Genomic DNA, 22,211 nt, shown 5'->3' with positions numbered 1-22,211 from the left:
GAATATATTGTCTGCTAAAGATTGTTGTGACTGTTAGTTAGGGTTAGGGTTTTTCTTTAAATAGCTTGGGGTCCCTCTAATCGGGAAGGACCCCCAGCTGTTGGGGGAGATCAAAAGATACTAGAAATGCACAGCATGGGTTATGGAACCAGTTTCCTGCAGTCATAACTGTATTTCAGTCAAAATGCTTTTCAAAAATGCATGTAGTTATTTTAATAAAATAAAATAAATGAGATTATTATATGAATAAAACAGTTAAAATAAGGCTGGCAGGACCATGTCCTTTTCTGCATCAGAAGGGAATTTAATTTATTCATTTAACTATTTATTTATTATTTATTTCTGTTATTCATTTGGCAGGGATAATGTCAAACACATTTATTGTATACAAAAAAACAAAACAAAAAAACCCACTGAAAATCAAACCAACCAGCTTCCAACCAGAATATAATAAACATTTAATTAATGCAGTAGAATTGCAACTGGAGGTGACACATTCATTATTGTGCTTAATAACTGCATACCTGAGAACCTTTCAGCCATGTTTTTAAACTATAATTAAAACTCTCCAAAAGTATTTGTGTAAAAAGTTCTAAATTTCCACTGACCGTGCTGAAACACAAATAATTAACTAAATTAATATAAAAAAACATTGAATGAAATTTAACACAACAGCCCTCTGCAAATGAAGCTCTTGTTAAGCCTAACCATTGAACCAGCACTACAAGTTGATAAATGTTATTCATAAAAAAAGGATCTACAGACAATAAACCAACTTTAGCCATAGTGGATTTAGCTTAGATTTGATTGGATTTCTATAAGCTGGATACCTATCCTCAGTAGAATAACTCTAAAAATGTAAAAACAAAACAAAAACACAAAAAAACAAACAACAATGGTTGCTCAATTTGCAAAATATGTACACATATCTTCGTGTTTCTTATGACATTTTTTCACAGACCCAATGCAGAGAAGCTCCACATGAACGATCATTCCACAAAGTGTTAGCAGGAGTTCTGATATGAGCACAGTCCTCTTCACCCCACCGTGTGTCTCCAGCACCATTATCAGGTTGATTACTTTCCCAATATCTGGAAGGTCCGTAAACAACACATTTAGTATTGCTGAGAAAAGAAATGAATTAGATTAGAAAAATGTATACAAGCACAAAAGCCCGGAAGAAAAACACCTTTTAGATCAGGGAAGTGCCAAAAGTAGTGTCTATTTTTGTTACTTGTTTAGTTTCTACTGGTGTTGAGTAAAATGTTTAGGTGATAATATGCCATACAAAAATGCCACAACTCAATCTTTAAAATTATTTTTATTATTATTATTCAGTGATATCTTAAGTCCGTTAATGAGGTCATTTCTACATGTGCAGAAAATATGCTGCATGAGTGAAGACTTACTTTAGAGTCAGAGGAGTTCCGTCTATCCATTTCCACTTTCCTTCTTCTTCTTTGTCATTTAAACCAATCCAGGCTGGGTTCTGAGTGAGTGTAATGAGGTAGTTCTATTCAACAATAAGAAATTCTATTTAAATGACAATATAGTTCAGTATGTGGGTGGGGTTTTTCAGTTTTATCTGAGCACATAGAAAATGATCAAAGATTTCACTTGATACAACTTAAGCTTTTAATATATCATTTACAATGGTGTTATTACAACTTATACATCATTGCTAGGCTGCATTTTTATTTGCTTTCCCCTCCCAAGGGCAGGCTGTTGCCATCATGAAATGTTCACAAATTCTAACTCTGTTGCTCCACATTACATTAAACTTATTTTAGCAGGAAGTAATCTTCAAAGCAGCAGTTTTCTACGTAGTTATTTTGAAATCTAAATAATCACACAGATAGTAGTCCATATAATTGTTATAATCTGCTGATATATCCACATGGACATATCATGGGATTCCAGCAAACAAAGATTCTAAATATTTCAGATTACTCGGTGTACACCTCTATGTTATGCGTGTGAGTTTTCTTGTTTGCCTTCAGCTTAGTTCTGTTGGTATTTTGACCTCATTAGTTGGTGTCCCTTGTGTCTTCTTATTACTTTTAATTCTTGTCTGGTGATTGTCTTGATGTTGTTCAGCTGTGTCTCATTCCCTTTTGATTTCAACTTCCTTAGTTTGCCCTGAAGAATATATGATCCTGTCTCGCTTTCTCCCCTGTGTGCTGTCTGTTTGTTTTGGTTTGGTTTTAAATTTGCTTCATATTTTACATTTTTGTATCTTGGACCTTTACATTCAGCGTAAAAAATGTATTTATTTATTTAATTTTAATTTGGGTCTACTTTCTGCATAGACTGACACACATTTATAAATATGAAAGAAAAAACACCCACATGCACACAGACATTTTACCTGTTCTTCAGGGCTCTCTATCACCACTAGATCTGCTCCTTTGTTTCTGCAGTCCTTTCTACCTTCATCCCAGGAACCAGACCTTTCAGAGAGGAGATAACAGCTGCAGCTGAACATGCTCCATCTTGAAGGACACGTTTTCTCTGAAAGAAAGATTGAGCACAAAATACAGCACCAATTTACTCATACTAATAATGAAAGTAACCAAAATTTGTGTCACTCAACACACAACAACACAACAAAATGTTGGTCATCGTTATAAACTGCTTGTTTTAGATACCTGGAACATCACTTCTCTGGTAGGGAAGGAGTCTGAGCATTTGCAGGAGGTTTACAAATACTTCCTGCAAATACACAGCACGGGTTATAATCAGTCTCTGGCAGAGACAGTCAGAACCTGTAGCTTGAGGTTTTCCCAAGCTTTAAAGTAGACTTTGACCTTAAGGCTGGGGAATGGATCCTTGCTACTGGTGAAGCTTATGAACCAAGCAGCAGCTCAGAGTCCTCAACTGTCTTGGAGTCCCTTGATGGGGTGCTCGAAGGACCATTTTCAGAAACTCCTTTGCAGGCAGCACCAACCTGCGACAGGAATGTGGTCATTTTCTTTTGTTGCGACAACCCCCAAACCAAAAGGTTTGCACATGAGGCCTGGGAAATTGTCACCCAAAGACTTGGGTGTGTGATGGCCTCATGGGAAAAAAAAATCTCTTTTTGGAAGTCTAAGAGAGAGGAAGCCATCTACCACTACCACGTGTGGGGGTGAGGGGAAGAGGAGAAGAGAAAGAGACTCAATAACTAAATATTAACAGCACATACAAAGACTTACTCTGTTTAGACATCATCTGAAGCCTTTCAAGTTCCTTGGTTTTCTCAGTGAGGTTTGCCTGGAGCAGGTCTCTCTCCTCAGTCACGAAGGAAAGGTTGTTACTGATGGCAGAGAACGCTGCTGCTGAATCACGTAAGGAGTTGCAGTCTGAAACAGATTGAGATGGATGCTTCTGAAACACAAAACATTGCTTCCTTCCATCATTCATTCATACTTACTGTGTCTGTAATTATGTGAATTAAAGTCAAAATATTTAAACTTTTTTAAAGTTGTTTCAGGATAGGCTGATAGAGTTTTGAGTCTCTTCAAATGAAGAACCAGACTCACAGCTGACACCAAGGATGATGAGTCCAATCAGCAGGAAAAAACTCAGCAGGCCCAGAGAAAGAATAATAACTAAATTGAAACCCCTCTTAGAGCTCCTTGGACCTGAAAAAAAGAAAAGATCAGTGAAGCAGTGCACTGTACAAAAGATTAAAGACCATCACAAATGATAAAATACATCCGTTTTGTTTTCTGCCACTTCTTTCTTACCTGTGTAATTTGTTGAATGTGTTGGGTAGGAAAGTTTGGCACAATCCACATTAGCGTAAATCTCCTCCATCATTCCGAAGGCTGCAGACTGTTTCTGTCAGCTCTGCCGCACTGGTCATGTAAATTGTGAAAGTAATACTGATTTCAATCACTTGTTTTTCATCATTAGAGGAAGTGAAATGTTTCAGATGTTATTAATATCGTTACAAAACCATTGAAACTAGCTGTGATCCAGAGGTGTGGACTCGAGTCACATGACTTGGACTCGAGTCAGACTCGAGTCATTAATTTTATGACTTTAGACTTGACTTGAAAAAATGTTCTAAGACTTGTGACTTGACTTGGACTTTTACACCAATGACCTGGGACTTGAATTGGACTTGAACCGGTTTACTTGAAAAGACTTGATATTTCACCCCAAATATAAAATTTAACATGCATATTATATAGAGATTGAAAATGTGACGTCATTCAGGGGTAAACTGCAAAGGATTCTGGGAACTCATGGCAAGAGGTACTAGCGCACGCAGGCTTTCAATTGAAATCAGTCACACAGCGATAAAAAGAAACACAAAAATGTCAAGAAGCCGTTGTATTATTAACTGCAATAGCCGGTCGCATGACAGCCACGGGAAGCCGACGGGTAAAGAGATCGGTTGTTATCGGATTACGTCGTTGAAGAGAAATTGTTCAAGCCATGTTTCCGAAGTAACAAAGAGGCGACGGATGGCCTGGATTGCAGCCATTCAAAGATCAAATATAACGTCCCAGAACACTCCAGCTCACAGGTTAGTCTGCTCCAAGCATTTACACGAAGGTCAGTGTTTTTTAGTAGTTAATACGTCATTTTCATAACATAATTGGTGATATAGGTTACAAGCAAGTCTGGCGCTGAACAGAAATTGTCGCGCTATGCTCCTTTATTTATTGTGCATAAATAGTGAATTGTCCTGACACAATATTGCGTTTCGCCTCTGTTATTATGGTACATTGACAAAAACATATACTTTTATTCACAGGATAAAACAGGTTTTATGTATCACTAATTGCCCAGTACGATTACAACATACAATATTGTTGTCACTGCTACATTTCTGTGATGCTACCAGAAATTATTTCCACTACTAATTAATTACCGTTGAGCTCAAAGGTCCTATTAATAAACGGTTAAGGAATGTGTATTTATGAAGACAATTTGTGAGACTGGTAAACTTATGATAGGTACGATGGTCTTTCGTTCTACACGGTGCATTTCAAGGTCCTGCACCCATCCGTCGGTAAACTGTACCTGGGCTTGTTGCAGTGACCTGAAGTTACTAAACTTCATGAGTGTGTGCACTCACTCCAAGAACCGTATAATTATAAATATGCATATAAATATGCTACGATGAGATAGCTGACTTCATCTAACTAGCAAATGTTGTCCAGGCTACGTTGGTGATACAGTTTTTTTTAATGTGTATGATATTTTTGTCATGCGATTTTAAAGCCGGTCCTACAACCGCATCCAAGAATAACATGCAGCTTATCTCAGAACTGTCGGTGAAAACTATTCTTGGAGCTAGGTTTAATTGAGCTGCATTTTATAGAGGTGCAATTTCACAATTTGTGTATATTTTCTAAGTTCACTATTTTGTCATGTGTTGAGAAAAACACAGATTTTAAAATTACATGGTCTAATATTTACATTTAGCATAACTGCAACATTCTTTTTTCTTTTTCTTTTTTTTAAAGACTCGAAAGGACTTGAAATTCAAAGTTTCAGACTTGTGACTTGACTCGGACTTTTACACCAGTGACTTGAGACTCGACTCTGACTTGCCTGACATTACTTGAGACTTGACTTGAGACTTGAGGATAAAGACTTGAGACTTACTTGAGACTTGCAAAACAATGACTTGGTCCCACCTCTGCTGTGATCTTCAAAAGAAAAACAAAAGGAATTTAAACTTTCTTTCTGTTCATAGTTCTCTGAAAAACTTCCTTAATCAAAGAAATCACATAAAAGATCTGAACCTCAGTCAAAGACCTTTCACTTATCGAAAGTATCCATGCTAATAGAATTTGTCAGGATATTTTAGAGGTTACTGACTCAAAATTATTTATAGACATTCATTTTGTATACTGAAACTGTTCAACTGTTGTTTTTGCAACCGTAACTCGAACCTCTCTTTCTCTATAGATATAATGACAAGGCACGAACACATATACACAATAAAAAAACAAAACAAAACGACACCTCAACATTAAAAGTGCTCCTATAGGAAAAAGTCAGGACCACTAGATGGAGCCACTGGAACTTGTAATGCTGTAAACTGTGTGTCCATTGCAAAGAATAGGAAAGGTTTGTTTAATCAGCAGTGCCCTATGTCACCCTGTATCTTGCTTGTGTCACATTAGGTTTTTTGTGCTTTCTTGTTGTTTTAAATATCTCTGCTTAATTGTGTTCTTGTTGTCTGTTCAGATCAGATCAGGCTTTTTTTGTACCCTGTTTTATTTGTATTTGTGTTTTTCTACTTTCTTTTGTGTGTGTGGTGTTTGTGAGGCTGTGTGTGTGCAGACAGGTGTATTTCGTGGCCCTTGTGGACCCTTGACATGATTAGGTGTCCAGCAGGAGTCTTGGAGCAGGGAGCAGCAGCACAGAGGAGCTGATGGAGTCCTGAGCCCAGAGCTGGTTTCTATTGTCCCCAGTAATTGGATTTGGTCTGGGAGGAGAGATGGCAACCAGTGAGAGGCTGCGATCATTAGGTGTGAATGAGACATGTGGTTCGAGGGCTGAACACACAACCCCACGCAAATATGCGTACACACAGACACACATTGGTATTGTATGTGTGTGATACACGTGCCCGCTAATCCAGATTAGTCAGAAATCGTCAGCCCTCATGTGTTTTAAGATCATTTTGTAAAAGATCTCCACAGCAGTGAAATATAAAAAACAAATAGCAGAACAGCATTTCTATATTACATTGCTGCCATCTTCCATCATAATATTACTGTCAGTACACAGTGAAGAGGGATGTTTCATGGTCACCAGGTAGGACAGGCCTCACTCTAGAAAATCAGTGTTTGTGGCAGCAAACTCAGATAAATCCCTCCTGTGCTGCAAAGAAGGTATTCACATAAAACATCCTGGTTAGTTTTCAGGCTTAGCTTCACCAGGACAACCAGTCGATATACAGAGATATACACTCACCTGTTGCTCACCCACTGTGACAGCTCTGTTTATGGGTGTCTTTGTCCTCTTATGGGGAAAATGTAATTAGTAAACTAAATTAGAATAAATGTATCTGAGAGGTTCCTCTGTAGTTAATCTCTGCTTCAGCCTAACAACTCAAAGCACTAGTATTATGCATAACTACATCTCTGACTAAACCGCCAGATACCCTGTTGCATTATGGTTAATGTGGTCGTTTGGCTTTGACAAGTGAATGGTAAATAGACTGGTACTTCTATAGCACTTTTCTGCTCTAAACAGAGCACTTATTAACCCAATTACACACACTTTCACAAACATTCACACAAACACACACACACACACACACACACACACACACACACACACACACATGGATGCACATCAAGGACACCTGTTGTTCACTATCTTGCCCAAGGATACTTCAGCACACAGGCAGAGTAACCACTAACCTTCCAACAGATAACCCACTCTACCTCCTGAGCAACTAAGAGAACAAATTATTGTTACCTTAAAAAAGAAAAAAAGTTTTTGTTTTTTTTAAAAAACACTTGTAAGCTTCCCATTTGCTTAGTTTAATATAAAAATAATTATTCAGTTGGTTTCTGAAAAAATAGTGGTTGGCTCAAAATATAGGCAAGTAAAAATTAAACACAAGCAGACATTCTTCAGTTTGACAACAAGCATCAGTGTCAAAGTGTCCAGCTTCTCATGCAAAAAATACACATTTAATGAAGAGCTGATTTGAAAATATTTTACAGGTGTACGGGACTGCGTTAATGAGGGAGATGTCTTTTTGTGTTCCCACAGTGAGATGGAGCAGATGATGCTGGCAGAGAGACAGAGTGGCTGCGTCCGAGGCGGGTCCCAAAAAACCCCCCGCAGATTATTGTCAAAATAAAAAGACACTAAGCATAACCCGTGTGTGTGAGGGTCCTGTGTCACAGCCATTTTTTGGGGGCAGGGATAGCTCAGTAGGTAAAGTGGTCGCCCCATGATCGGAAGGTCGGCGGTTCGAATCCACTTAACGGCTACCCTGAGGTACCCCTGAGCAAGGTACCGTCCCTACACACTGCTCCCCGGGCGCCTGCTTAGTGGGCTGCCCACTGCTTCACTGAGTGAATGGGTCAAATGCAGAGAAAAACAAGTAATTTCCCCATGGGGATCAATAAAGTATCCATTATTATTATTTTTATTAGGATGCTGTTGAAGCTGTTTCCAGTGCAAAGACAGTGAGTGAGTTTTATTCGAAAACACAGGACACTTTGCACATTTGCTGCTTTGATGTCATTCTACTTTGCTACTTGAATTATTCTTGAGATCATGCGAATTTCAGGAATTCCTATATTCATATTCAGAATTCCTGAAATTCGCATGGTAAGGTGGGGCCAGGTTTCACAATGAGCTCACCCGAAACTCTGGCTGATTGGGACCCACACCCAGTTTCACACCTTGGCTCAGGCGATTAGAGGATCATCAGGGGGTCCTTTTGTCCCTCTGTGGGGGGATACTCCCACTAGGTTTATATCTGGGACTCTCCACCATTTGACCTTAGAACTGAAGAAGCTTCTCGGATGAGAGGTGAAACGTCTTCAAGCAACTTAAAGAAGTCCAGACGCTTTTCTTTGCAAGCTCCTTTGACTACGATGACCTGGATGACTGAGAATCTTCACAGACATATTCTTGAGATTGAGCTTCCTTTTTTTTCACCACTGAAACATACACTTGTTGCTCTTTCTTACAGACCAGCACGTGTGCAGCATATTGCTCAACTCGCCTGAAGTCTTTCAGGTGATCTGACCAACAAACCTCTCACTAAAATGAGACCAGTGCAGTGTGCTGCTTATGGATTATTTGCATAGAAAATTTGTCCTATGTTTGTTGAGAGTGCATGTTCAGCTTACTCTCAACGAGGGAAAAACATTACCTCAAAACACATACGCACACAGTGTTTCCATGGGGACCAATCAGCCACTTTTCTTTTCAATAGCGCGCGAGTGAGTCGAGGTAGACGTCTATTGTGTTGTGTGTGTTTGGGGGGTCAGGGTGGTGGTTCGAGAGGGGTTAGGGGGAGCAGTATTAAACAACACACTAGACAGATGAAAGCGCTGCACATCCTTAAATCTAATCATAATTTAGTCATCAGTACAAGATGGTATGCTCGAAAGAAAGAAAATAGGCAAGACTGACAGGACGGCAAGAGACAAGAGTCCATAAGTCAAGGGAAGGGAGACGGGAGATTGCTCTCAGATGGAAAATGATGGACAGAGACGGTCTTATTCCTAAAGATGATGCTTAATTGTTGCTTCAGTCCACATATTCAGCAACAAACACTTAGCCTAAAAGGATTTCTGATGCTCAGATACACTGCAGCAAACACAGATGACTTAGGTGTGAATAACGATGCCTAATCATCCATTTAGGAAATGCAAAATTATTACTATTATCTTATTACTATAATTATATTACTATTATTGGTATTACAAATGGAATTACAGCTGCTCAGTTGAAATATAGCAAAAGCAGAAGTGTCATATTCACATCTGAATTATTAGTGTTGACATTTAAGGCAGAAAACGATCTGTCCATGAAGAGGCTTCTAAACCAGAATGTCAAAAACTTTAATTAAAACTTGAGATGAAGGTTTTTTGTTTGTTTGTTTGTTTGTTTTGTTTTTGCAATAATTTCTAGAATAGACCATTCCTAGTCCTGATCCCCTTCCTCACAACTTATACAGGAAGCATTTTGGAGCAAAAATGAAGAGAAGCAGTCTGACTGGGTTTTTTTCTCAAATGGGAAATTTGAAAGCTTGCCTTATGTCCATAATAGTGTTTAACACAACTGCAGCTGTATTAAATATTAACATCCTATTTTCATTATTTTACATTTTTCACAAGCTCAGTAGAGTGTCTAAGATAAAGTACTTGCATTAGGAGAACTTTACTAAACCTGCTGACCACTCAAAGAACTTTAGAGTGCAAGTCTCATTTCAGCAATAGTTGTTTATTCCATGCACATCAATCACTTTATCGACCTCACATCCACGGTCAGTATAGAATCACCATTTAACCCTGCATGTCTTTGGACTGTGTGAGGAAACCTGAGTACCCTGAGTAAACCTGCCCTCCCCCATCTAGAACCAAATAACTTCCTTTTATGAGTTTTTAATAGAAGTGTGTCTACTGACTATTTTGAAGGTGAAAAAAGATTTTAGAAAGATTGTGACTGTTTCTGCAAAATAATTATTTAAGTTCCAGAGTTACCTATAAACATTCATGATGAAATTCAAAACAATTTTGAACACTAGAACCTGTAGTTTATTTATCTGATGGGGCCATAATTTCAATAATATGTTCCAGAAGCAAATCAGAAATTCTGCAAAAAGTTTTGGTGTAAACTTGTTGAGATGTTGATGTTACACAAGCAGAAACATGACTGATAAAAGTAAATATTTGGTTGATAGAATCCTTTGATTACTGATGTAAATTTAAATAAATGTGTTATAGGTTTTAACTATTGGTGCTGCCCAAGTGTGACTGGGTTTTGCAATGTATTAGAAACAGCTTTCCATCTAACAGCTGAATATATGTTTGAAACATGCTTAAAAAACCCCAACACAATTTCTTTTTAGCATGTATGTTTTCCCCTTCCCTTCGGATGTTATCATCCAGTGGATGTTATTAGAGGTAATAAAGTCCATTGAGTGGACTGATAACATCTGAAGAGGGTGGTTCCTTCCACATTCTAAACAAACAGAAGTAGGAAAATGGCATAATAAAAACACGATATCAGTTTTTTATGCAGCTAAACTTATTATGCACCAGCATTAGGATACACTGTATGTAATATTCATTGGTGATAAAAAAATTTTTTCAACAGATATCAAAGTAACACTGTGAAGAAAGTAACCAATGAAAATGCAGAAACACACTCAGCTGAGTCAATTGCCCCAGAGCATGCTGGGTTCTTTCCTTATGACAACCAGTATTAAACCAGTCATACGGATACTAAACATGGTTTATTAACTCCACATATTTCATACTGTTCGCCTTTATTTCAAAATAAGAGCCCAAACTTATTCAAGGTAATTTAATTTAGGTTAACAAACAAATCATCAACCAGCACTGAAAAGGCAAAATTAACAAATTTTTTACCTGCATAACCCAAAGGTCCCTGAATCCTTGTACAGTTATGATTCTGTCTGTCGCTCTATAAGCATTTATTTGAACCTCTTACCTATCTTTGTGTTTTACACACCATTAGTCAAAGTATTCATATAGCCAGAGTGTCAGTTATTCCCCCAAACAATATACATGAAACTACATGTCAATGGTTTTGGAAAGGGACAATATTAATTCAATGTGTCTGTAATAAAGCATCTTGTGTTGGCCCCATACATCAATTCAGCCCCTGTGAAACATGGGTTGGAGGAGAATTACTGTGCTTCTCTCTGTTGGACTGACACTTTGGGTGCTGGGTCAGCTTCAAGCACCCCATTAGCTGGAAACCATTCTCCACCTCTTCTTTGTCCTGTTCTCTTTGGTCCTCTCCCCATCTTGGTCAGATTTGTGTGTGTAGACGCATGTCATGAACTTTTCTTTGTAAGACTAAGTAAATGCACTACCTTCTGCTACTAAGTGTGGTATTGATCACACCTATTATGGATTTTTATCCCATTTCATGATAATGAAAATAATGGAAGTGCCCTGTGTGCAACAGAATTGGTTTAATGCAGAACACGTCACTGAAAGATGGAGAATGGCTGCTGGGGAAATCTCAAAAACCTACAAATAGCAACGAAATGAGGAAAAGAGTTTTTTTTTTTTAAAGAAATGTTATGAAACTTTTATGTTAGAAAATGCAAAGTAATTCTAGTGTTTTAATCCGGTCGTTAAGCGATGACGTGACGAATCCTACTTCCGGGCCTAAAGTAGTAATAATAATAATAATAATAATACATTTTATTTAAAAATAGTGCCTTTCAAAGCACCCAAGGACACTGTACAACAGGTAGTCTGCGTTTAATATGGCTTTTGTGTTGTTAACATGTTTAATGTTTTGTATTTTCTTCTATTTAATCTCAAAAAGCTCCTAAAACAGTCAGTGATCACTGTTAACCTCCCTCGGCTTTTATTACCGCTAATCATTTATTTAAGCTCAGTTTTTAAAACCTTAGCATGTAACTACAGCCCAGCCCATGCAGCAGTATATGAATGACTAACCTCATATTGTGGATGGATTATCTCAGTTCTCCTGGCTGAAGTTTGGTCCTTTTACAGCATCCTGCCATGCGATTACATTTGTTCCTGACCACCGACAACACTCACGTTAACTTTTATCGAGTGGAAAAAAAGTTAGCTTGTTTATATTATGCTAACATAGCTGTGTCGCTAGCGGTCACGTAGCACATCATTATATACCAGCTAGCCAAACTTCAGTAACCCTACAAACGTCACTGCTGTTTAGTTTTCTGTCTTCATTTATGTTGGAAGTGATAACAGAGCTGTATGTTTTAATTTGTTTCCAAAACCCCGCAGTCAGGACATGCTATATTGTATTTAGATAGAAGCTAGCAAGCTAACTTCCTGCTAACTTCTAACGCCGTTAAATGTCATAAATTCCATTTTCATGGATGCCTGGATGTTAAACTCAACTGTTACACCTGGTAGAGCAGAACGCTGATCATTTTATTAAAGATCAAAGAGTTTAGACAGTTTTTCAACTCTCAGTAATGCCATAGTGATCGTTTGATATATGGACCTGCAGCGGAGTTTAGGCCCAGGCACGGCTAGTGACGTCAGACTTAACGACCGGATGATGACGATGATCGTGATTATTATGGTTTTAATCTTCAGCATTGTCTTCTTCTTCTGGACGCTCCTTTTAGGGGTCACCATACAGGATCATCTGCCTCCGTCTGACCTTCTTCCAATCATCCTCCTCTGTCACACCAGCACTTTGCATGTCCTTCTTCGCTACATCTTCTCTGAGGTCTTCCTCTTTTCCACCATCCCTCCTCTACACATGGCCAAACCATCTCAGCCTTTCCTCTCAAACTTTGTCTCCAAACTGCTTAATCAGAGCTGTCCCTCTGATGAACTCCTTTCTGATCTTGTGCATCTTGGTCACTCCCAATGAAAAGCTTAACATCTTCAGCTCTGTTACCTCCAGCTCCACTTCCTGTCTTCTTGTCACCATCATCATACATCACAGCAGGTCTCACTACCATCTTGTAAACCTTCAATTTGATGTTATCTTTCATATGCTATCTTTCACCCCTGCCACTCATCTCCACCCACTCCATCCTGCCTCCGTTCTCTTTTTTACCTCTCTTGTGCACTGTCCAAATTTTGGAAGGTTGACCTCAGATACTTAAACTCATCTGTGTTCACTGTCACTGCTCCTTGCAGTGTTACACCTGTGTCCCTCTCATTCAAACACGTTTTGTTTTGCTTCTACTGACTTTCATTCCTCTTCTCTCCAGAGCATACCTCCACCTCTCTGGGCGCTCTTCTTCTCCTTTCCTCTTCCTTTGCCCTCAGCCAACAGTAGCGTAGATTCCACTTGCAACCCGTTAGCCAATGGCACTAACGTAGGCCCACATTTTTTTCCCCTGTTTATTATCTGCATGTTCTGTTTAGCAAAGATTGTATACCTTTTGCTTTTCCTGACACAACCCTACTCATTTATCCGGGCTTGGGACGAACAGGAGTACACTGCCTTGTGGCTTCTTCTTCTTTCTTTTTTTTAGCACATCTTTGTAATATATTTCTGTGCTTTTTCTTCTTTCTTTGTTCTGTCGATGGTGTTATCTGGTTAAATAAATGTCAAAATAATGGGAAAAAGGAAAAATATGTCTGTGAAGGTTCTCATTCATCCAGGTCATAGTCTAAGGAGCTTGGAAAGAAAAGTGTCTGGACTTCTTTAAGGTGCTTGAAGACTTTTCACCTCTCGTCCGAGAAGTTTCTTCAGTTCTAAGCTCCACTCTAAGGTGGAGTGTCCCCCCAAGAGGGACATGGACCCCCTATTGATCCTCTACCCAATCACGCAAGCCAAGGTGTGAAAAAGTAAAAAGGAAAGCATTTGGAAATATTGTTCATATTGTTCGGTTTGAAATTGCTGCTCAGAGCCTTTTGCAATTCATAGCACTTATCATTGTTGTTGTTGCTGAAGTTGTTTTTGGTGTATGTGTATATTTTTTCAGGGAAATGTTTTTAAAATATGTATTTGCTTTTTTATTCTACTTACTATGAAGAAGTTTCTGTTTATTGGTTTGCTTGTTTTTCAGGGGTTAAATAAATGTTGATCAAAAGAGACACTTACCTGGTTTTGCATATAACTTATAACTTAATAGTAAGAGGTTGGATTTAAATTTGTTGCTGATTTCACTATGTAATAAATTCTTCAAATTCTTTCAATAATTTTTTTTTCATATTATATTTTCACTAATGTTTACATTGTGTATCTGTATGTGTGTATTTGTGGCGCATGCTGCGTACAATAGTCAAATATTACACGGAACCTTTATCCCGCTAACCCGAGTTGCACCCAGAGGAGTGTTTCGTTGACGGACTGTCAGATGACATAATGGTAAACACAGTAAGGTGAGTCAAGAATTATGTGATATAGCTTGTGCAGGGCACCAGTTCCTCCATCTGAAAACACCAGTAAAGCACTAGCGCCATGCGATGGTGCACATTTGAAAAAGTGAGCCGTTTTATCTCGTTTTTAAATGACATTGATCAAGGATGGAGAGAGGCTAGCGTTAGCTGGGAGCTAACTAGCCCCGGCTCACATCACTTTAGCTGGGGATGAGCACGGGCCTTTTTCAGTCAGCTTTAGGAGTGTTCCATCGACTTTCTGCATACATTTATTTCGAAAGAATTTAGACGATGAACTAGATGCGTTAGGGGAGCTGACATGGGCAGCAAATTCATGTAAGTGTCGGAATGTCTAACTGTGGCTTCACCTTTGTCAGTGTTTCCAGCTGAGTGATGCTGACTGTGTGTTTGTGAACTGAAGTGCACAGGGCTGAGGCTGATAGTTTTTCATCTGTACCTGCTATCCCAGTTAAATGTCAGCATAATTATTGTCGAAAGCTGCTTAAAACGAGGAGCTAATATCCTTATAGATGTGATGCATTCAAGCATCTATGAAATGCTTTGCGTTTTTTTTAAATTAAAAAGTTAAATATGCTGGTGTGTTCAAGTCCGTTGGTCTAAAATATGGATATGGGAGTTCTATATAAAATAATTTAGAACTCGTATATGAAATCTTGAGAGGAAGGATTGACACTCAGCAATAAAGCAGTCATTCACACAGTACTCATGTTTTTGTGTAATTGGATCCCTAGGTTGGTTCTACAGTTGTGAATGTTTCAATCTGCAGCCTCAATCGAAATAAAAGCTCAGTATAACATTAAAGATGTGACAAAAGTGAGCCCAGGGGAACCTGATGTGCACCTCATCTCTGGCAGATTTTCATTTTTGTTTCTGTGCAAACGGCTTTGCACACTCATGGCTGTTTCTCCGTCAGGTTCATGATGTTTTCATCTGGAAACGATCCAGCTGTCTTAAAGGAGGTGCCACAGAGAGTGCTTTTTCCACACTCTGCAGTGTAACATATCCCAAACCGCCTCAGCTGGGTTGAGGTCAGGTGATTGTTGATGTGAGGCCATGTGCTGCAGCACTCCATCAGTTTGTATCTCGGTGAGACAACTCTTACAGAGCCTGGAGGTGTGTTTTTAGATTTTTATCCTCCCGTAAAGCAGATGGTGTTCCCCCAACTGAACTCGAACCTGAAGGGATGTTGGGTCACTGAAGAATTATGTTACTCTGCTGATTAGAATTCATCATACATCTCCAACAGTGTCACTACCAAAGTCCGTCCACCATTAAAGAAAGGTTGGTTTTTACTTTTTGCTTTCTTGGCATTGTACTAAGCTGATTGTAGGGCTATGTCAGCATGTGTGAGTCAACAGGAGTTCAGTGGGAAGCTCGATGAGTAATCAACCTTGATGACGATGCAGTATTAGCTCACAGCTATATCTGCAAGCAGATGATGTCATGGTAAATATGTTCATAAGAGATGATACATAGTGTTGCCAATTAAATGGATTACAAGGTGGTCAGTGCTCGCTAGATGTACACAGCAGTGAATTCTTGGTGCAATCCAACTTCGATCATTAAATTCTATCTATCCATTTTTTGTTGTTGTTGTTTTTTTTTTATAGCTTTTTTTCTTTCAAAAACACAACCTAAACAGATTGTCATAGCATTTGCTATGGGTAGTTCTTTATTTACTGTGCTTGGGTTTGCTTGAATCAACTGGGTGTTGTGTTTGTGGCGTTTCAAACGTTGCAGAGAGCCCTCTGATGGACAAAATAGGCAAAGCCAACACTTGTAGGATGGAGGAAGGATGTTTCTCCCATTTCTTTTTAAATTGTTACTTATTTGCAGTTATAAATGCCAACACTGATAAATCAGCAAATAGCTAATATTGCCCCACCAATAAATCAGTGAGACTCATATTTCGAGCTTCTCTGATTAGATTTTTGACCACCTTTTTCTTCCAGTGAAATTGTTCACTGAAAGTTGGTTAACTGTGTTCACTTTGCCACCCATAGTCTTAAAATTATGATGATTTCAAATGTGTTGGAGAATTGGTTTAGAGCGACTACACGTTTTATTACAAATATGAATGTTTGATCCCAGTGTGTTTATCACTGCATCGCAAGGAATATTAATGGTGATTTTGACATTACCTCACCTAAAGGCAAAATGTCATCAACTTATTAATGTAGTTTTTTAAAGCATTTTCTCTTTCTTGTGAGAAAACTTTTAAGTCAGATTAGATAGTTAATAATAATTTTTAAAAGTAATCAAGAAAATCCAGGGCTCAGCCATTTCTGTGCAATGTAGTGTTTACCAGCAGCAAATGTTCTAGGACTTTGTGATAGTCGACTGTATAGTCTCGCTTACATGTGCTACATATAATAAATCTTACGTAAAAATGCAAAGCTAAGAAAATCCCTGACATTTTCCCTCCCATGATAATGTTCTGGGTTTTTTTTATTTTCAACAAATTATCACCGGCAAATTGCTCCATGAAAATGAGTTTCAATGATGCAATGGCCATTAAATAATTCATAAGTGGACAAAAGTAAAAGAGGCTGAGCTGTGGAGGAGGGGAAAATCAATGAGAGTGAGAGAGCACAAACGAGAAAGAAAGAAGTGTGTATATATGGAGAGAGAGGGAGCGAGAGACAGAGGAGTGGAGACAATCAGAAGAGACAAGCAGTCAAGCAGATGGATGGGAACCCCACCCAGGTCTGTTTCCTCTCTGTCCGCTCAGTCCAGAGATAATCTGCTGAGGAGGAAGTCAAGTATTATTCCAGTACGAGGAATGATGATTGTTTCTGTTTGCCGAGACGGAATCTGAAGTTGGGTTTTTTTTTTGGCCTAAGTGTGATGAAGATCCTGTAGGTGGGTAGGTGGTTTGATGTTTAAACTGTAACTAGATGCTTTATTACCCTCTTTCATAATTTTAGTCTTGACAGAGACTCTATTTAAATTTCACAAAAGCACCTGGAATGAGCAGCAAGTTTTCTTACTGTCAGCTGTCTTTCCAGTCTTCGTGCTTATTTTGCATACTTCCTCTTTTACAAGTTCCTCTTTCTTTCTTCCCTTCTGTTACAGTCAAGCCACAAACACCATCCAGCTGATGCCCCAGCCGTCACCCGATTGGCCGGAAGAGTGTAAATCAGCTGATGTATGATTTTGACTCTAGTCCCTCAGCAATTGAGACAAAGGAGAAGGACTTTGCTGCTTTTTGCGCCCAAATGTGAGTGTATCTGGCTGCGTAAGGTAGTTTGCCACCCAGATTGGATTGGAAAGTCCCAGCTCCTGCCAGTCCTGGCATGAAACCGCAGTAGCTCCCCGGAGAATATACTGACTCACCTAGCAGAGCTAGTGGAGCATCATTAAAAAATAGAAGACTGTAGCCTGGATGAGGGTACTGTCTTCATGCAGAGGGCAGATCGCAGCTTAAGGCAGCAGTTTTTGAAGTTTGTGAACTGCGTGGGATTTGTTTTGTTACTAGCTTGTCAGCATACCTAAAACACCTGCGTTTGTCCAACTGACAGCTGATTTTTGTTTATTGGCCATGCAGATTCTGCTAACAGGGATTTTAAACCCTTTTTGGATAGCTGTCTAGTTGTAAGATTTCCAGCTCAGGGAAAGCCTGTCCTGGTACAGACATGGAGGGTCTTGAGCAGCTGGACATGGTGGGTGATATCAGCCCAGCTTTGGAGGCCACAGAGGATTTCATCCACTGCATGGATAGGATACAAGGCCAAGGTACAAGCCAGGCTCAAACAGGGAACCTTCAGCCTGCCAGACAGTCGAAGCAGCTGCAGGAGGTATCTAATGCAGCGCTGGGCAAGCTGAGCTCCAGTGGCGTGTGGAACCTGCTAGCTGGAGAGCAGCCGGAGGTGGGGCCTCTAGGCCTAGCTTGGGCCGATAACGTCAGTGTTTTGGGGCTAGGAGTGGGTTTGAGGCACGGCAAGAGAAGCCGAGCGCGTTCCACCAATGACTTGGCTGCCCATACCAACGAGTGTACCAACAACACCACCAACTCCTCATCTAACTCTGCGTTTAAGAAGGGACACAGCCGGTCCAGGTCAGATGTCCACTACCGTCCGTCTGCCTGCACCGACAATGGTCTGCCCACAGTGGACTGCAACACCCTGAAGAACATGATCCTCAACCACCAGCAGGAGGGTGAGTTCATGTTCACACTGTGGATAATATAATATATATGCTAATGTGAACAGCTTAGTCCAGCTCCATGGCAGAGCTGAAAAGGTGAGTCACTGCTCATAAGTTAATTGACAGAATGGATTTTGAACAGCAATTTAAAAAAATATTTGCTACATATTACATAAAATAATAATAATGGATTGGATTTTATATAGCGCTTTACAATGCCACTATTCATTCACTCTCACATTCACACACTGGTGGAGGCAGCTACAGTTGTAGCCACAGCTGCCCTGGGGCAGACTGACAGAAGCGAGGCTGCCATAACGCGCCATCGACCTCTCTGGCCATCACCAGTAGGGTAAAGTGTGTTGCCCAAGAACACAACGACCAGGACAGAGAGCCCGGGGAAAGAATCCAGGAAAAGGTCACCAACATGTAGCCACACATCTGAAAGCATATTGATTTGCTCTCCTGATATTTAGATTGTAGTATTGATATTTTAACCTTTGCCTTATGTAAAAATATGTAGCAAATATTTTTGTTAATATTTGCAAAAATATTTGCAAAGTTTACTTGTTAATATTATAACAAGTAAACTTTTTAAATGTGTCTTTCACGTGCAAATGAAGTTTATTCATAATCTGGTACATGTTGATATGCATGATCTGATATCATGATTGTTCAGGGGTTGGTGCTTTCTTTAACTATGTGGTGGATTAGTGGAAAAGTTCCAGGTGAACCCAAACTTTAAACTGTAGTTCTACAGTTCAGTGTGACGTACTTGTACATGAAGTGTTGGAGCCAACAGGTATATGCTTTCCTATTAAATCACCAGTAGTTTTTACATCACCAACCAATGTAAGATTTATGCCACAGCTGACCTAAAATAACTAAAATATAATATAAAATATAATTAGTGTTATCCATCCATGAATTTTTAAACGTACTGTTTAAAAAAAAAATTAGAAAAAAGTAGTAAAATACATTTTTATTTTTGGATTAAGATGCCAAATTACAGTTATTTACTAGCATTCCTAAACAGAAATTCCACTGTGATGGTTCAATAATTTTTAGTTTTAAACAACTTTTTTGACAGATTTCTAAATACATGTTTTCTTGTTTTTATGAAACCTAATAAATTTGATACGCAAAGTTATTTATTTCGCTTCATGTGTTACCAAGGTCACAGATTTTCAAAAGCATTTTTCCTATGGTGGATATAACTTAACCATGTCTTTAGAATCAAGAATACGTTTTGACACAGACTTGAGACTTGAGACTGTATTCATCAAGAGTAAACATGGACACAGGTTGGAAGAGCATTACGAGTTGTGCAGAATAACAAGGACATTCTTTCTGGAAAGACTATAGTTCAGATTTCTAAATGTACATTTTACTGATTTTCAGCAGCATAAATAAATAGATCCGCCTTTACTGTGTTGAGGAGATCATCTGAAAAGTCATACCATCACTTACATCCAGAAATTAACTTCATGCTATTGAGTCAAGCTGACGTAAGTGAGGAGATGTGTAGCTGCAAGTGAAAACGTTACAAACACTCTTGCCTAATACAGTGTTGACCCTTTGCATGCCTCGCCCCGCTGAGGAGTAGCTTCTAAACCACCTCGTGTCAGAGAGGTTAGCAGAAATGATAAAGTTGTGAGTTGAAACTGTCGCAGGTACCTGAAAACCCAGCTTTCGTTATTTATCTGTGCTCGTGCCACTCGCCATGAAACTCGAGCTGTCAGATTCTCTGACCCAGACGTCTGCCCATAATTGTTACGAGGTAATCAATATTATTCACTTCAGTCAGTGGTTACACCGTTTTTCTCATCTGTGTGTGTTTTCTAATTTGAGTTAACTGACCCTTTAATCAGATTGAATTTGCCTAATTGGGCGTTTGTGGCATGGAGAGTTGCTTTGACTCATTGAAGATGATGTCATGGCCTCTGGTGACCAACTCATTGAACCTGCCAGAAATATGCACACCTCCTCCTCCTCTGCTCCTATCGACCGTCCATTCACTGAAAAGCTTTCTCAGCCTTTGAGAGGCTTTGGGAGGACAGAAGTCCTGCACTATTTGTGCTGCGGATCGGGGCGTGTGCTGTACTTAGGCTGAAGCATCCTCAGAGAAAGCAATAATGACAGAAGATGATGATAACTTGAAATGACACAGCTGTGCTATGACAGTCCTTACTCAGGCAGAGAGCCCAACACACACACACACACACACACACACACACACACACACACACACACACACACACACACACACACACACACACACAGCATTTGTTTGTGTGTTTTGGCTATCTAAAGGACTAAGGAGATCCTAAGGGATCCTGAGGGATAATAGCCTGTAATCCTGTCAGCAAATGGACTCAAATGAGGCAAGAGAAGAGGCAACCCAATTACCCAGGCCCTGATACTGGCAGGATTATTTAGTATTAGCATATGTGTGAAAAGACATCAGGCTATTTAGTTTGGCTCGATGTGTATTGAAAAGAGAGGAGGAGGAAAAGGACGGTAATAAGCACAAGGCACAGTGATTTAGCTCGCCTTGCTATGTGTCTTCATTCACATTAAAAAAGAAAAGTAGCCTGTTGGCTTTTCCATTAGTGACAGCTGGGGATGTTTAGGTGCTAAATGGATATGATTATCGCCTTTTTATGTACACAATATACATGCATATGTAACCACATAGGCTTTGCTTCTATTTAAGTTCTATTGTGTTTAACTAGAAAAGCTGCATTGATTAAAAAAAACAAAAACAAACAAACATTGGCAACAGGTGTATTTTTTATGCTGTATGCTTTTTAAAATAATAAACACATTCATACTAAGTCACCAATATTTAACAGGAAATGCAGCAGTAATAGTAAAAAAAAAAAAACAACCACGCAAAAGAGCTTTAGAAATGGGTAAGACCTTGAGTTACCCCGGCCTGTACACCTAACATGTCAGGGGTACTTAAGGTTGCTTACGGTGCAGCACGCCTAGGCCGCTGGGAGTGTTTCTTCTTCACTCACCTCTTTTCACTAACTCTGTGTTAATACGTTGCTCTGCATTTAATCATTAGTTATTATTCATCCCTGGCTCTCTTGCACAGCATGTCTTTGTCCTGACTTTCTCCCCTCTTCCTATTAAAAGGGAGTTTTTCTTTCCCACTGTTGCCAATTGCTTGCTCATATGGGGTCTTCTAATTGTTGGGGTTTTCTCTCTAACAGGGTCTTAAACTTAGAATATAAGATACATATGTGAGGTGACTGTTGTTGTGATTTGGTGCTAAATAAATAAAACTGAACTTTCCCTGTTTATGGCAGCTTACTATGAGTGCACTTCTATATACACACACAAACAGTGGAGCTGACAGGACTCAAGCACTGAAACAACAGAGACTGTATTGTCTTAGGAGCCCCTTTTGGTTGTGTTAGTTTCTTTGGAAACAGATTCCTCCATGCTATGTTGACTCTCCCCCCCCTAGCAGCCTGTGCAGTGCTTCTGACGTGTGGCATTGTAAAAACA

The 22,211-nt window shown here is 39.3% G+C and overlaps 2 protein-coding genes across 5 annotated transcripts in view; one reads left to right on the top strand and one right to left on the bottom strand.

Moving 5' to 3' along the window:
• Positions 1–17: 17 nt before the first annotated feature.
• Positions 18–13,515, bottom strand: LOC309691458 (C-type lectin domain family 10 member A-like). 2 transcript variants are annotated; one of them, XM_082509113.1, is made up of 8 exons: positions 12,147–13,515; positions 5,605–5,648; positions 3,729–3,839; positions 3,522–3,623; positions 3,195–3,341; positions 2,369–2,511; positions 1,410–1,513; positions 18–1,091 (listed from the first exon to the last, which is right to left on the bottom strand). In XM_082509113.1, the coding sequence occupies exons 3-8, from the start codon at positions 3,799–3,801 to the stop codon at positions 941–943; spliced, it is 720 nt and encodes a 239-aa protein (XP_082365239.1). In that variant the 5' UTR covers positions 3,802–3,839; positions 5,605–5,648; positions 12,147–13,515; the 3' UTR covers positions 18–940. The 2 variants fall into 2 exon arrangements, with proteins under 2 accessions (XP_082365239.1, XP_082365240.1); XM_082509114.1 differs by having other exon boundaries at positions 1,410–1,489.
• Positions 13,516–14,437: 922 nt separating this feature from the next.
• plekhm3 (pleckstrin homology domain containing, family M, member 3) overlaps positions 14,438–22,211 on the top strand; it is a 49,117-nt gene continuing 41,343 nt past the window's right edge. The window contains exons 1-3 of one of the 3 annotated variants that reach the window (XM_082509541.1): positions 14,466–14,528; positions 15,460–15,827; positions 17,622–18,704. In XM_082509541.1, the coding sequence (XP_082365667.1) occupies positions 18,182–18,704 (523 nt within the window). In that variant the 5' untranslated portion in view covers positions 14,466–14,528; positions 15,460–15,827; positions 17,622–18,181. Of the gene's footprint in view, positions 14,529–15,459; positions 15,828–17,106; positions 17,409–17,621; positions 18,705–22,211 lie in introns of those variants that run through there. The other 2 variants (XM_082509540.1, XM_082509542.1) reach the window with 2 other exon arrangements.

This window comes from Aulonocara stuartgranti (genome assembly GCF_965226115.1).
Source record: "Aulonocara stuartgranti genome assembly, chromosome: 16".
NCBI classification, from domain to species: domain Eukaryota; kingdom Metazoa; phylum Chordata; class Actinopteri; order Cichliformes; family Cichlidae; genus Aulonocara; species Aulonocara stuartgranti.
Note: the sequence above shows the minus strand (reverse complement) of the source record. Positions and strands in the feature narration are given on the sequence as shown.